The 17,168-nt window shown below is 42.4% G+C and overlaps 1 protein-coding gene across 16 annotated transcripts in view; it reads left to right on the top strand.

The window, feature by feature from the left end:
• RYR3 (ryanodine receptor 3) overlaps window positions 1-17,168 on the top strand; it is a 581,477-nt gene that overhangs the window by 451,230 nt on the left and 113,079 nt on the right. For all 16 annotated transcript variants that reach the window (XR_012159473.1, XR_012159474.1, XM_073348839.1 and 13 more), the window contains 2 exons: window positions 13,885-13,972; window positions 14,081-14,173. Coding sequence is in view for 14 of the 16 variants with exons in the window: in XM_073348839.1 (XP_073204940.1) it covers window positions 13,885-13,972; window positions 14,081-14,173 (181 nt within the window). In the remaining 2 variants the exon portion in view is untranslated. The remainder of the gene's footprint in view (window positions 1-13,884; window positions 13,973-14,080; window positions 14,174-17,168) is intronic.

The following is a 17,168-nucleotide window of genomic DNA, read 5'->3' as shown; positions in this document are numbered from 1 at the left end:
GGTATGATTATATTATGTTATTTTGACAAATAAAATATGCAGAATTTTAAAATGTGCACAGAATTTTGGCACAGAATTCCCCCGGGGGTAAAATCTGTAGGGGAGCTACATAGATCTCAGTCCACACCTTTACAAGACACATTGTTAGAGGCTTCCAGATCAGAAGCTCACTTTGCTACGGCTGTTCTGGAGTCAGTGCTTAAGCAGGATTCCTACTGCCCACCTTCAAGCAAACAGACAACCGCTTGTCAATCACCAAGCATAGAATTCCTGTGGACAATCACTTGAAGAAGAAAGAACAGTCACTTACTTACTGAACAGTAACTGTGGTTCTGTGAGATATGTTTTCTAGATGGATTCCACCAACTGCCTTTCTTTCCTGCTATTATGAAATCCTGCCCCCCTGGGGTCCTGTATTGGTGAGGGCATTGAGGGATGGTTAGGCCCATTCTTCCCTTTATGCTCTTGGGTGGAGGGGCCTGGGAACATCTAGGGGGCAGGTGTGGCCCCAATGAACACTATTCATCAAAAGAATCTGGTCTCTCACAAATGGGGTGCACATGTACCAAGTGGAATCTATTTGTACAATACATCTCAAAGGCCCACAGTACTATAAGGTAAGTAACCAAGATAAGTAGCCATTCTTTTCTGCAGCCCAGCTTCTCCACAATTCTGGATATCCGCGCTGCTCTCCTCTCTCTGCACCTCCCAGAGGCTGATCAGCATTTGGCACCGCACAGTCTGGCCATGTCCCCACTGCTCCTGCTTGCTTCCAGACTCTTTGGCAGTTTCTTTTGTTCCCTTCCTTACTCTTTCTATGTTAACTTCTCTGCCCAGTTTTTTTGAGGCAGTGGGGAACAGTGTTTTCCCTCCTCAGCATCCCTCCTCCTCCCTAAGTCAGTTAACCCTTTGGTGGTTTAACCCTCCCTGAGTTTCCACTGCAGCATCTCTCTGATGGCTACTCTGCCCCTTGCAGGGTTGGCAGAGCAGCCGAGCAAGCACCAGGTAAAATCTGTGTGCGGCAGCCTTCCCAGGCTTAGAAATGACTAGTTGTTCCCAGTGTACACCCAGCCTTCTGTCCCTAACTCCAATTATAAATCAGATAGGTAAGGGGGATGCCCTACCCGCCGACACAGCAATGAGGGAACAATGGACCAGGAACCCCAGTGCAGAGCAAGAAGAGGCTCCAAAAGTGAGGAGAACCCTGACCACTCAACTGAGAGGATATAAATCCCCAGGGTGATCGCTGATGAGCAGAAAGAGGGGACACTTGTGGGGCCACAAGTCCCCCTCCCTAAAGTGGGTTCTTAGTGTTTTGGGGAAATAAGTAGGGTTTCTAATCAGCCCCCTTCCCTCCCAAGCTGACCAGAAGGGCTCTGACAGTGAGTGCCCCCCACCTTCCAGTGAAATGGGACCCAATCAGGAGAATTCCAAGAGAGACCTCACCAGGCCCTAAGGAGAGCAAACTACAAGAAGGCCTCACCAAAGCTGAAGCAGAGATTCTACACTCCCAAAGTTCACAGAAAAGGTTAAAAATCCTAAAAAGGGTAAAAAGGAGGGGGGAAAAAAGCAAAATAAAAACCTAGAAGATATGAGTCTTCTGACTCCTCCTCCACTGAGGAAGGTGAGCTGTCTCGCTCTGAAATCCCTCTGGGCAGGCTCCTGAGAGTAAGTCTCAGAGTAAATTTCTCCCCTCAACATCCTTCCCTGGGGCTGCAATATCTCTTCAGTCCTTCTTCGAGGAGGTGATTAGTGTTGAATGGAACAAGCCTGATAGGGCAAACACATTAACAACAGTGACCTCAAGATCTAGCTTTAGCATCCCTCACCAAGGATATGGTTATTCCCTCAGAAAGAGAGTTCTTCATTAATGACCCCAACAATAGAAAAATGGAGACCACTCCCAGAAAGGGCATTGAAGCCTCCTCCACCACTGTCCCAGCATCTCTTTCATGGCTGGAAGATCTCAAATCCCTTAAAGACAGAGATCATGCTGACTTTGGCTCCACTTTAAAGAAAGAAAAGGAGGACTTGTGGCACCTTAGAGACTAACCAATTTATTAGAGCATAAGCTTTCGTGAGCTACAGCTCACTTCCTCAGATGCATATCGTGGAAACTGCCATGTGTTTCCACGATATGCATCTGAGGAAGTGAGCTGTAGCTCACGAAAGCTTATGCTCTAATAAATTGGTTAGTCTCTAAGGTGCCACAAGTCCTCCTTTTCTTTTTGCGAATACAGACTAACACGGCTGTTACTCTGAAACTTTAAAGAAAGTCTCCCTAGCAACAGTGTTTGTCGCCAATACTTCAGAGGATGCAATAAGGTTCTCAGCCTAAGCCATGGTCTCCAGCTCAGTAGCCAGGCGTCACTTATGGCTCCAACCCCTGGAAGGTGAGATGTTCACTCTAATCAAGTGCTATGCTTGGCCAAGTTTACAGGCTCCCTCCTTTTTGGAGAAAAAGGCTAGATATGGTGGTAGCTGACAGTGCAGCAAATCCAAAGTGTCTTTCTCTTCCCCTCCAAGTGCCCTCAAAAGGGAATATAGACCAGCCTTTAGGGAGACCAGCCTTTCGCTCATCGTCCTCACAGAGGTACCAGAAAAGGGACAGCAGATTCCCCAAGGGAAAACAATGGAATCAAGGTCCAGGGAGAAAGTCCAGAGGGATCTCAGCCCTTGCAAAATCCACTTTGACAAAGATTGCATAGGCTTCCCTCCAGAGCTGAAATGGCAATATTTCCCATTTTCTAGAGGATTGGTTTTCACTGATGACAGACAAATGGGTTAGGGAAATAGTGAGCCAGGGATACTCCATCAAGCTGCAGGCTCCACCCCATCCATTCTTCATCTAGTTACCCATGTCCAACAACCCCATAAAACACTATCTGATCCAGGATGAAATATGCCATCTTCTGGATATGGGAGTCACAGAGAGTGTTTCAACAGAAGAAAGGCTCTCTTGGTTCCACTTTTGCTCCATCTTCTTAATCTTCATAAATGATTTAGATAATGGCATAGAGAGTACACTTGTAAAGTTTGTGGATGATATAAATCTGGGAGGGGTAGGAAGTGCTTTGGAGGATAGAATTAAAATTCAAAATGATCTGGACAAACTGGAGAAATGGTCTGAAGTAGATAGGATGACATTCAAGAAGGACAAATGCAAAGTACTCCATTTAGGAAGGAACAATCAAATGCACACATACAAAATAGGAAATGACTGCCTAGGAAGGAGTAATGCGGAAAGGGGTCTGGGGGTTATAGTAGAACACAAGCTAAGTATGAGTCAACAGTGTAGAATTTTTGCAAAAGAAGTGAACACGATTCTGGGATGTATTAGCAGGAGTGTTGTAAGCAAGACATGAGAAGTAATTCTTCTGCTCTACTCCTTGCTGATAAGGAATCAGCTGGAGTATTGTGTCCAGTTCTGGGTACGACATTTCAGGAAAGATGTGGACAAGTTGGAGAAAATACAGAGAAGACCAAAAAATAATTAAATATCTTGAAAACATGACCTATGTGGAAAGATTGAAAACATTGGGTTTGTTTAGTCTGGAGAAGAGAAGACTGAGAGGGGACACGATAACGGTTTTCAAGTACATAAATGGTTATTACAGAAGGAGGGTGAAAATTGTTCTTGAGAACCTCTGAGGATAGAACAAGAAGCAATGGGCTTAAATTGCAGCAAGTGGTTTAGGTTGGACATTAGGAAAAACTTCCTAACTGTCATGGTACTTAAGCGCTGGAACGAATTGCCTGTGGAAACTCCATTATTGGAAGTTTTAAGAACAGGTTAGACAAACACCTGTCAGAAATGGTCTAGCTATTACATAGTCCTGCCTTAACTGCAGGGGACTGTACTGGATCACCTCCGAAAGTCCCTTCCAGTCCTACAGTTCCCTGTTTTTTTTTTATTCTATGATTCTTCATTGTATAGAAGTGTATGGATGGTATCAGAGCCTCAAAAGGATCAGCAAATGGATGAAGAAAATGAAGTTTCAGATGGAGATCCTGGCATCTATGGTGCCATCCCTGTCCTTGGGGGACTTCTTTACTTAAGTAGTTCTAGCAGCTGCATATCTCCATATCCTCATGAGACCATGTCACCTCAGACTTCTGAGGTTAATCTCCAGCAGCAAACATTATCAGTAGCAAACACTTCCATTTGGCCAGAGTTCTTACAAATAGGTTACTGGTGATAATAGCTAGACTCAGGTTGCAGGAAACTCACCTGTCCCCTTTCCTAGATGACATCCTGATCAGAGCTCCATTGCAATCAGCTACAGGGCCACCTCTCAGGTGTTGAATCTCTTCAAGGTGGGCATCTTCATCATCAGTACCAAGAAAAGTTCGCTTGTTCCATCCTGGAATTTATTTTCTTGGTCCAGAGCTGCAAAAGACCTACCATAGCCTTCAACTGATAGGACTCCTGGTGTCGTGCATAGGGATCACTCCATTGGCACCATCATGCATCAGAAATCTTCAAGTCTTCATACTAAAAGTCTGGGATGACTTCCCAAAAAACATGAAAGCTCAAGTATGGTTTCCAGCACAAGTGTTCAACTCCTTACAGTGGTCACAGCCACAACAATGTCCATAAAGGCATGCCCATCTGCCTTCCAGATCCTTTCATCCTTACAACCAACACCAGCCTGGAGGGCTGGGGAGCTCATTTGCAGACCTGAACAGCCTAGGGCCTCTGGAGCCAGGAGGAAAAGGCTCACAGCATAAACCTCTCAGAGAAGTTAAGCTAGTTCTGAAAAGGTTCTAGCCCACCCTAAGGCAGAACAATCTGATTCAATCAGACAGTACAATTGTGATTGCATATTTAAACAACCAAGGGGGAAATGAAGAGTCTGGCACTGCACATGTAAGCAATGGAAATAATGAGGTGGGCGGAACAGCTCCTCTTTTCCCTCAGAGCAATCCACATCAAAGGGGACCTGAACCAAAGGGTTCAGCAGGCATAGAGTCGTCAACTCGGAGTGGTGCCTGAATCACAAGGGTTTTGATCTCGTTGTTCAGACGTTTGGCCTTCCTTCAGCCAACCTGTTCACAAACTGTACCAATGCAAAGAGGCCAAGATACTTCACAAGGGAGGCAGCTGCATCAAGACAGATGCTTTATTGCAGAGTTGGCCTCAGGGCTCACTTTATGTCTTTCTGGGAAGGTGGTCCAGAAAATAAAACAAGAACAGGCGATGGTAATACTGAAAACTCCTCATTGGCTGAGGAGACCTTGGTTCTCAGATCTGATAGAGCTGACGCTGGAGTCCACACACCAGCTTCTGTGGAGACAGGACATACCCTCACAAGATCCTCTTCTTTATCCAGACCCAAAATGGCTTCAGCTGACAACCTAGCTGTTGAGAGGGAATAACTAGAAAGTCTCGGTTTGTCTCCAGAGTCATTAAGACATTGCTTTTTGCCTGTATGTGTGTATCAACAGTAAAAGCGCACTCCTCTATCTGATCGATATTTAACAAATTGTGACAGGAGCATTGTGCAAGCCATTCTGGACTTTCTCCAAGTAGGCATAGACTGAGGCCTTCAGCTCGGTGCCATTGAATGTCAGGCTCTTAGTAGTATGCTATTTGCAGGATCCTTGGGCTCCCTGGCAGACAATCCACAGGTAGCCAGATTCGTCTGAACAGTCCAATTAGCCAGACCGGCTGTCAGGCCACTCTTCCCAAAATGGGACCTACTACTAGTTTTGAGAGCCTTGACAAGCCATCCCTTTGAGCCTGTGACTTTAAAGTCAGCCTTTTATTTATCCATTAAGACTTGTTTCTTAGTAGCCGTCATGTCCACCAGGCAAAAGCTGGCAGCCTTATCTATACAGGAGCCTTACTGCTTGTTCCACAAAGACAAAGTGGTGTTCAGGATACCAGAATTCTTTTTTTCCTAAGGTAAATTCCTCCTATGCTTCCCAAGACGCTGTGCTTCTTTCTTTCTATACCAAACAACATCCAACTGAAAAGTCATGGCGTACCTTAGATGTCAGAAGAGCACTGAAAAAATCTCAAGCATACAAGAATCCACAAAAAGATCAGGTCCCTATTTGTGTCCTTCCTCCTGAAATGCCAGGGACTCAAGGCTTCCAAGTCCTCCATCGCTAGGAGTATTAGACTATGTACTGTGGAAGCCTACAAAATCATCAGAGGCTCCTGTCTGAGAAGAGATAAAGTTGCATTGCATGAGATCCTTAGCAACCTCCTGAGTGGAACAAGCAAGTGTGTCCACTTTGGAAATTTGCAAAATGGTCACTTGGAATACAGCTAACACCTTCATTAAGCACTACAAGGGGGGCCTTCTACCTCCTACAGAGATGGCCTCCTTTGGCAGGAATACACTGCAGACAGTGGTTCAGAAATAAGACAGATGAAACCGAGCTCACAAAAAGGGGGGTAATTCTTTCCTGCTAAACTTTTGTTTCATAACTCTCTTCCTCTGTGTTTTTAACTGCTCACTATTTCCCAGATGTCTAGAATTGTGGGAGATACTGGCCTGCAGAATGGAAATTGGAAAATTTCTTACCGATAATTTTCTTTCTGCTAGCAGCACCTCCCACAATAATGGACATCTCAGCAGATCTCCTCTCTTTGCAGTTTACGGAGGCAGATCAGTGTTTTGGCACAGCCCTCCCCCTCCTGCTTGCTGCCAGATGAGTTATTCCGAAGCTGTAAATCTTGGATAACATTTTGAAAAATTATTCCAGAAATAACAAAATTACTACATTAGACCAAGAAAGATGGTGATATGGTAATGATTCCACTTGATATTTGATCCTTGATTCATGGGCCATCTAGGGTCTGTAGAATTGTGGGAGATGCTGCTAGCAGAAAGGAAATTATTGGTAAGAAATTTTCCATTTCCTTAATACACAGACTTCACAATACAAACACATGAGGTTTACCATCATGGAGTTCTAAAAGTGAAGGTCTAGGAAGTGTGTTAAAAGTAGATTTTTAATTCTGCCAACAAGTAGTCATTCAGGCTAAGAGAAGCAAATTGTTTCAAGACCAAAAGGTAGGATAAATAGGAACCTTCCAGCCCAGTCATGTCAAGGGCACTCCATGGATCTGTAAATTGTTTTAATTAATGTTCTGAAAAGCGTACAAATAGTAATTCTGATAGCTTTGACAACTGACACAAAGAAGAATAGCGAGCCCTCCTGAAAAATCAATAAGAAATAGAACAAAAGAACATTACTGACCTCAAGTCCTACTAAATTTAGTTAGCTCAGGAAAAGTGTGTGGTAGATTTAACAGAAGTTTAAATTCAGAGGGTAATCTAACTGAAGAATTCAGAATCTAAGGATGAATAAGGGCAGAGAAAAGACACAGCCAAGAGTAATTTAACACAATGGTACACAATCTCAATCCTATAAATAAAACCTTACTGATAAGGATTTCCGCTAAAAAGATTAAATTTCAGGGACAGTATGATCTGTGCAATGTGAAACTCTTCATAGAGGCCCAGAAATGGATATGGTTACATTAGTCCAGATATAGACGGGGTTCTTTATTTATAAAGTGTAAAAGGTCCCCTGTCCTAAGAAGCTTTATCTTCTAAGTCTCTGATCCAGAGGAACACGTAAGTTTTTGCTTAACTTTAAGCACATGAGCAGTCCCAATGATGTCAATGAGACTTCTCATATGCATAAAGTAAAGCACATGTTTAAGTGCTTTGCTGGGTTGGGAGTGAAAGGCAGAATGTAGTTTTCCCCTTTTACTACAGAGTAGCCTATTTTCTTTAACTTGCAAAATGCCTGAGAACACTAGCACAAAGACAGTTTGAAAAGTTTTTAACTTGCAAAAGACAGAATAAATCTTAAAGATGATGCTGAAGAAGAGATTTAAATAGAAGTAGAGATCCTTTTGGAGAATCCTGTTCCTTTTTCAAATTACACAAAAAATTATGTTGAGCACTATTAAGGTTGCAAAGTCAAGAACTCAAAAGTCAGGAAATGCAAGAATTAAGGCTGTCTGTCCAACTTTAATTTTGGTCCCCTTGTGTACGTTTATTATGATACAGCTTTAAATACATGGTTGGATACTATTTTTTCCACAGAATCTCTGCCTTGCTCATTGTACAGGATGGATGGTGCTCCGTGAATGAGCAGATATTCAGTATTTTGTTTTATCCTCATTGTTCAATGTGTAGCTCAGGCCTTATTTAGTGCACATTATTCAAACCTTGCTCTGAAGAGAGAATTAATAATATCCTCATGACATTTTCTATGTATAGTATCTGATTGCTTCACAAACATTAAGTAATTTATCTTCATAACACTCCTGGGAAGTAAGGGATAGTCGTATTCCCATTTTACAGATGAGGAGCAGAGGTACAAATTGCTATAAATTTTAATTATTTTGGGTGCCAAACTTTAAACAACTACTACCTGATTTTTCAGAATACTTAGCATTCTATGCCACTTTCAAAGCACAGTTCCCATTAATTTCTGTTGTAGTTGTGAGTGCTCAGCACTTTTACAAATTAGACCCCAGGATCTCAACTTGGACACCCAGAAAATGAAAAACACACAGTTAGTGGCACCTGTCAAAAATCTAGTTTAAGTGGTTTGCCTAGCATCACATAGAAACTTTGTGTCAGAGGCTGGGATGCACTCCAGTTCTCTAGAGCAACATTCAACTATCTTAACCATGAGATTGTCCTTTCTCCTTTTGCAATCCCTTGCCAAAATCCAACTTTTTTGACAAATGAGGCAAGAGTGTTACAGAGAAATGCCTTATTTACTACACAACCATAATTTATCCCCAGAGCAGGTCCACCCTGTGCCCTGAATGCGGCAGGCTTCCTGTGGAAAAAATAGTATTCCATCATGTAATCAAAGATCGTGTCATAATGCATGACTTGACTTTTACCGTGAGTGCTTCACTTTGCAACCTTAATAATGTTCTATTGATGTAGTTTTGTGTGTATAGTTTCCCATTTTTAAAAAAAGTAAACTGAAAAAAACCCCAGAAATTCCATCTCACGACACTCCATGGGCTGGAACCTTAAGATCCACTGCACATATCTCTGCCACTTGACCTAATGGGGAACTGAAAGCAGTAGTAGGGTGTCATCCTTTGTGTCGACGAGCACTAGAGAGGGATGAAACAAACATTGTCAGTGAGTTTTACTGATATTGTCTCTCTTGACATCAGAGAAATGCTGAAACTCCAGAATCTTGGGTTACATTCCAGACTCTGGAGGGAAGTGTGTACTACTGGGCACAGACTCTTCTACCTGTCCCCACCCCCAAAGCTTTGCCCTTTCTGCCTTGTCCCCTCTAACCTATCCCTGTTCCAATCCTTTCTCTTCCCTTGGCTCCTTATCCAAGTCCCATTCTTCTTCTGTACCCGGTCCCAGTCTTTATTCCTCAGGCTTTTCATCTCAGTCCCAGTTTCATTGCCCAGCGAGTCCCAGTTCTCCCCTCCCTGTCTCCCCCTCTCCCTCTCCCTGGATCCCAGTCACAGACTCAATCTCTGGGATTTTCATCCCAACTACATCTCCCGCATCCCTCACAGCTCCTCCCCCACTCTTTTTCCTAGTGTCTTTGCCAAACTAGACTCCGTTTGCTCCTGCACCCCAGCTCCTTATCAGATCTGCCTCTCATCCATCTCTGCCCCCATCCACCCACTGGTTCCTAGTCCAAGTGTCCTTGTCCATCCAGTCTCATCTTCCCTCTCTACCGTGCTGCTTGTCTGATCGCAATGGTGCCCCCCACAGCCAACTGGCTCCCAGTCATTTCTCCCAGTCTACTCCCACCCCCAGTTTCTTCCACTGGTGTTCAGTCCCCGTCTCTCCCTGACTCTGTCGTATTCTGCTTGTTCCAGCTTTCTTTGCCTCTTCACAGTTCCCTATTGCAGACTCCACTCCCTGCCTCTCACTCCTAGCCACCCCTTCTCCACCAGTGAGTCCAAGTGTTCTAGCCAGCCATTTCCAATCACAATTTCTCTTGCTCCCATCTCCAGTCCAAGCCTTACTAGATTCCTAGTCCCATCCTAGTCTTTTCCCTCCCCCGTTTGTCCTGCTTTTCTGCCTGCTGCATTCAAATCACTCCCTGGATGCCAGCAGGTGGGTTGAGAGCACAAGAGAGAGAGGCTCCCTGCTCTCTGTTCCAGTGCTTGGTCCCAGCCCAGCCCAGGGCAGCTGGAAGCAGTCATTGCAAGGAAAGTCTGGCTTTGCCCCATATCCCTGGGCTGGAGAAAGCTCGGCCTCTCTCTGAGGTGATGTGTGCACAGTCTGGTCAATACACGGGGCTGTGAGGGGATGGGGCATGCTGAGTTGTTTTGTGGGGAGGGTGCATGCACAGTCTGGTCAGCACTAAGGGCAGTGAGAGGCTCAATCATACCCATTGTAGATGAATCTTCTGCAATTTTAACTGCTAATGTCAGAGAAGTATCTACTGAACATGTGCAAACTGATGTTTCAGAGATTTATAACTCGGACAAATTTGGTTGAATTTTCATCCTTGTCAGTTTTCAAATCCCAGTTCCAAAATTTGGAAATGGATTTATTCAAAGCAAAGGTCACCCGAATTTCTTTACATGGGCAAAATAACATATTTTCCCTTAACCTCATTCTCAGAAATGGCTGCAACTGTTTTGGCTGGAATTTTTGTCTTGGCAAAAAAAAAATCAGCCTGAGGCAGACACCCAGCATGGAAAATTGCAGCCTGGACTGTTAAAGTTCCGCACAATTATAAGCAACTGAAAACAGGGTATAATAATGGGAAGGGTTAGGCAACCTTATTAATAGGTAGTGCTACCAGCCTTGGCTATACTACTGTTGTCCCTAGAGAAGGGACCTACTGAAAAATTCATTCCTAGAAAGCAGTTGCATTTGCACAGTCAGCACTTATGCAAACTAAAACCCAAAAACAGAATTGAGTTTGGAAGCACAGACGGTGAAATTCTGCCCTTGGAGGAGTTGCATGCTTGAAATTGAGGGACAGTTTGACTGCCTGGGAGTTATCCTCTGAATGAAATGTTCCAAAAGAGTACTTCCAAAATATTAGTCATAAACCTCAGACATGAATTATTTGTGTGCTGACTTATTCTTGCTAGAACTATTTCTAGTGCAGAGAATAAACTTTTATTTTGTTTATTATCTTCTCTGGTTTCTCCAGGGCATTCCACAGTGGTAATAGAGACATATAGGCTCCCAACCATTCTCCATCTCTGGCAATTTTTAAACCAAGATTGATTGTGTTTTTAAAAGACATGCTCCAGTTCAAAAGGAATTATTTTAGAGCAGTTCTATGGCCTGTGTTATATAGGCAGTAAAACTAGATGATCATCATGATCCCTTCTGGATACAGCACTGTAGCTGGCCACTGTAGTGCTGTCGTGTAAATGCTTCCCACATCAATGGAAGGGGGTTTTCTGTCTATGTATGTAGTCCACCTCTCTGATAGGTGAAATTCTTCCATCGATCTAGCTGCATCTACAGTGGGGATTAGGATATAACTGCGTCACACAGATTTTTCAGTCCTAAGCAATGTAGCTAGGTCGACCCAAATTTTATGTGTAGAGCCAGCCCTATTAATCTATGAACCAAACAGTGTCTTGTTATATAGACCAGGGATCAGCAACCTTTCACATGCAGCCCGCCAGGGTAAGCCCCCTGGCGGTCCGGGCCGGTTTGTTTACTTACTGCGTCTGCAGGTTCGGCTGATCTTGGCTCCTACTGGCTGCAGTTTGCTGCTCCAGGCCGATGGGAACTGCGGGAAGCAGTGGCCAGCACATCCTTCGGCCCGCGCCGCTTCCCGCAGCTCCCATTGGCCTGTGATGGCAAACTGTGGCCAGTGGGACCTGCGATCGGCCGAACCTGCGGATGCAGCAAGTAAACAAACCAGCCCGGCCCACCAGGGAGCTTATCCTGGTGGACCGCGTGTCAAAGGTTGCTAATCCCTGATATAGACACTTTCAGAACCCTAGCATCATAAGGAAATTTCTATTCTTTATTGATCTTTTTTACTAAAAGTTTTCTCTTTAGAGCATTGAAAATGATCTACTTCTGCAGTGCCAGTTTTGGCATGTGAAGATCCAGAATCTAGTTCTAGCACCTTTGGTGAAAAGTAGAGAATGGTTCTAATAAGAAAGTACACAGAAGAAAAAGATTTTGAAATATCTTTAACCCAGTGCATGATATTTTCATGGTGAACAAGTGAATATCATGGAGCCAGTGTACCCAATCAGCTGCAAAGATGATCAGGGCAGGTTATGTGAATGTAAAGTCTGTGTGGCTATTTTAAACAAAACACCTAAAGCTTACATCAGAAATACTCAACTTCTCTTTAGTTGTAATGGGTGATTTGCGTGCAGTTTATAAAGCACATGATCATGAAGCACTTAGAGGAGAGGAAAGTGATCAGAAACAGTCTGCATGGATTCACCAAGGGCAAGTCATGCCTGACTAATCTAATTGTCTTCTATGATGAGATAACTGGCTCTGTGGATGAGGGGAAAGCAGTTGACGTGTTATTCCTTGACTTTAGCAAAGCTTTTGACGCGGTCTCCCACAGTATTCTTGCCAGCAAGTTAAAGAAGTATGGGCTGGATGAATGGACTATAAGGTGGATAGAAAGCTGGCTAGATCGTCAGGCTCAACGGGTAGTGATCAATGGCTCCATGTCTAGCTGGCAGCTGGTATCAAGTGGAGTGCCCCAAGGGTTGGTCCTGGGGCCAGTTTTGTTCAATATCTTCATTAATGATCTGGAGGAGGGTGTGGACCTCTGCAAACTTGCTGAGGACACTAAACTGGGAGGAGTGGTAGATACGCTGGAGGGTAGGGATAGGATACAGCGGGACCTAGAAATTAGAGGATTGGGTCAAAAGAAATCTGATGAGGTTCAACAAGGACAAGTGCAGAGTCCTGCACTTAGGACGGAAGAATCCAATGCACCGCTACAGACCAGGGACCAAATGGTTAGGCAGCAGTTCTGCAGAAAAGGACCTAGGGGTTATGGTGGATGAGAAGTTGGATATGAGTCAACAGTGTGCCCTTGTTGCCAAGAAGGCTAACGGCATTTTGGGCTGTATAAGTAGGGGCATTTCCAGCAGATTGAGGGTTGTGATCGTTCCCCTATATTCGACATTGGTGAGGTCTCATCTGGAGTACTGTGTCCAGTTTTGGGCCCCACACTGCAAGAAGGATGTGAAAAAATTGGAAAGCGTCCAGCAGAGGGCAACAAAAATGATTAGGGGGACTGGAACACATGACTAATGAGGAGAGGCTGAGGGAACTGGGATTGTTTAGTCTGCGGAAGAGAAGAATGAGGGGGGATTTGATAGCTGCTTTCAACTTCCTGAAAGGGGGTTCCAAAGAGGATGGATCTAGACTGTTCTCAGTGGTAGCAGATGACAGAACGAGGAGTAATGGTCTCAAGTTGCAGTGGGGGAGGTTTAGGTTGGATGTTAGGAAAAAAATTTTCACTAGGAGGATGGTGAAGCACTGGAATGGGTTAGCTAGGAAGGTGGTAGAATCTCCTTCCTTGGAGGTTTTTAAGATCAGGCTTGACAAAGCCCTGTCATGATTTATTTGGGGATTGGTCCTGCTCTGAGCAGGGGGTTGGACTAGATGGCCTCCTGAGGTCCCTTCCAACCCTGATATTCTATGATTCAGGCCATGAACCAACTTCCAGTGCCGTCAGAGATTCTTTCTAGAGTTGAATGAACCCTTTACACTCTGAGGGAATAGTGATTCATGATAGACATAAAGAGAAGTTGCATTAGCACTTAGGGTTATGTTTGAGTGCCACTTCACTTCATTCTAAAGTTAGCAACACAAACACAACCACTTCCTCAAATACCGTAATAATATTTATGTGGAGTTAATTCTTATTGTAAACATGACTTGTTTTTCTTTTCAGAGCAAATTGGCTCAAGAAACCAGATGCAGATTCTGATGAACTTTTCCAAATGGTAGCTGAGGTTTTTATCTTGTGGTGTAAATCACATGTAAGATGTCATTTCTCATTTCTTATCTTCCAGTTTTCTGTATTTGTATATATAAATGTGGCGCACACAATCTTCATGACTTCAACTTCTTAGTGATTTTTGTTTTAGAACTTCAAGAGAGAAGAACAAAATTTTGTGATTCAGAATGAAATCAACAATTTGGCATTTTTAACAGGCGACAGCAAGAGCAAGATGTCTAAAGTAAGTTAAGAAAAATTTTAAGATCAATTAAACCTGAATCATATTTTTCATTTTTTTGATATTTAGTCAGAATAGCTCTGAAAGTATAACCAAATTGCTGCTTTTCTGCTGATAGAGCACACAAAAATGCAGTTGCTTTTTTTTTATAAATATGAAGAAACTTTCTGTGCAGAAACTAGTTATACTTATCACATTTTCTGATGAAATGTTTGCTGAATAAGCATGGAAGGAAACCATTTACATACGTTTGCAAAAAGCATTAGAAAGATTACATGTACAAAAGAATGCTTATCTTAAAAGCAGCAGTGTGGCCTTTTTAGTGTATTACAAGTTCAATATTTTGTGAAAATTATGCAAGGAAACATTTATAGCCTGATTTCTCTCCCCTGAAGTCAGTAGGTGTTTTGCCATTTACTGTAAACGGAGCAGTATGGGCTCATCCTCTGCATATATCTGTTTATGTATATGTACAGTATATACGTTAAAAGAAAAGGAGTACTTGTGGCACCTTAGAGACGAACCAATTTATTTGAGCATAAGCTTTCGTGAGCTACAGCTCACTTCATCAGATGCATCTTGCTTTGTTGTTTATTACTGACAGCATTCATCTCTCTTTTATTCATTTTTGTAACATGCCCAGATACCAGGGTGATGCCTGCAAAATATATTTTGATATACATGTGGTGGAGAAAATGTATGGTAGAGTGGCTTAAAGGTTTCATTGGCATGAGCTGAGGAAGGTCGCAGTACTCAACAGCAAACCCATAAGTGAATTGCACAGGTTAATTCCAGACTAGTGTTGATGAAAACATATCACAAAACACCACCCTGTATTTTATATATGTCACAGATTTATAGAAAACCTATTTTAAAATTTTCTAGAGTGGTTTTAAAAAAATAAATGTGGGCTTATGATGCTTTTGCAGGGTGCCCAGAACTATAAGCCATTGCATTACCCCTCTGCATCAGCAAGACACAGCTTTGGTGGCGATTAGACTATGCCAGCGCCCTGCCACACCAGTCTAGCTGCCTCAACCGCAAATTCCTTGAGACTGTGCCAGTCTTAGCCTTGCCTTGCAGATAACAGTCAGTGAATTACAGTTCCCAAATCCCCTGAAAGAGTGTTCCTTTGCCATGTCTAGCTGCTATCGCTGGACGCTCACAGAAATTACCAATGCCGCTGCCTCCAAAGAGACAATGCACACACAAGCCTGTTAGTCTTGCTGAGGACCCACACTTTACTTTAATACACAGAACTAAGGTGATTGTATGGTCAAAACAAAAATAAGTTTATTAATAAGGAAAAGATATTTAAGTGATGGCAAGCAAGGGTAATAGAAACAGAAAGTGGTTAGAAATAAAAACAAAAATAAAACACACTTTCTAGTGTCTAAAACTTAACAAATTATAATGCTGGTCTCAGGCAGTTTCTCGCTTAGTTAGTTCTCAGTGTCCTCAATCCGCATGGCTAGAGAATCCACCTTTTACAGATTCAGAGAGTACTTGTGGAGGCAGAGGGGTAACATACGGTGACTTAGTTCTGAGCGCCCTGAGCAAGTGTCTCAGGACTCATGGTAACTAAGGTAGTCTAACGTCAGAGGACACGAAGAGACAGAAAGTATATACCTCTAAATTTATTTTAAAATCTCTGTAAATTACCATGTAGTTTCTTTCTTAAACATAAAAATGTCATAAATTTAAAATGCAGCATTTGGGGACTAGTAAGACTAAAACTAAAGTGTGTCCTGCAATGAAACATTTGAACTGTCAAGATATCAGACTTTGTACTTGTTCCTGACTAAAAAGTGCCCATCCTAGGCTTCAGACCAGTATCATTTAGAGAGGAAATACTACATTCGGAGGAAAGAATGAAACATTTTTGTGGGAAGCTGATTTGTGTTTGTCTGTTTATTAAAAAGCAGCTACTTTAAGCCACTTAAGGGATTTGAAATGTTAGTATAATCCTGTATGGGAAGATGAATTAGTGGGCACAGTGTAGGTGAGATAGGAAGAAATGCATAGTAAATGAAATGTATCACACTGTTCAGTAGTTTATCACATGGCTATCACCACATATATATGAGGGGAAAGTGTGTGGATGGATAGATACGTAGATAAACATACACACACATACTATATAGATTATATTTATATATTGTATATAGTTTTGTATATAAAATATATATTAGAAATAAACTAAGGAGTCAATAATTGGGACAGAATTCACTCCAAATTAGGTTTAGAATAGGATCTGGGGCTTTGTTTTAAAGCCAAATTAAGGCTTTGCTATAGTTTTGGTGTTGCCAAAGTGTTTTAAACTGTTCCTGTGATATTTTATCCCAAAAAGACTTGAAATGATATGAAGTGTCTTCTATATAGACTAGGGGAAATATCATAAGAACTGTTCTTATCAGGGAATTTCAGCCACATCTGAACTGCAAAACAGAAAATACATACTACCTGTTGTTGGCTCCAGTGCAGGATCAAAATCATAGGAATTCAAAACCAAATGAATAGCCACACAGAATGAGTAGAGGTTTGGATTTGGGTTTAAAGTTTTGCCCATCTCTCATTTGTTATTTTTATATAAAGTATATATAATTTATGGGTAAATCTGTACACTTGCTCAAAGGTATACATGTGTGTATATATAGGTGTGAGAGTGAATCTTTCTATCCAAATGCAGTGCATACAAGAGTATAAGTAGATATGGAAGTATAGTGTTTCTGTGGGTTGTGAATGGTTATCGCAAATGTCTGAATGTAAATAATGGTTTATACTGTTCATGGTTAAATATTTTATTTATATGGTACCATATATGCAGGAGTGATTGCAGAGGAATTCATTCATGTAGGTAGGCATTTGTTTTGTGATGAGTAAAATATCATGATGTGATACAGGTGCAGCACCACTTTAAGTGTTTTTAATGCATCATTCAGGAGAGAGGTGGAAATAAACAATGTTTCTTAACACACTTTGTATGTATTCAGTACTA

The sequence above is a fragment of the Lepidochelys kempii genome, chromosome 6 (genome assembly GCF_965140265.1).
Source record: "Lepidochelys kempii isolate rLepKem1 chromosome 6, rLepKem1.hap2, whole genome shotgun sequence".
Classification (NCBI taxonomy): Eukaryota; Metazoa; Chordata; order Testudines; family Cheloniidae; genus Lepidochelys; species Lepidochelys kempii.
The sequence above is the reverse complement of the archived record's forward strand: the minus strand, read 5'-3'. Positions and strand labels throughout refer to the sequence as shown.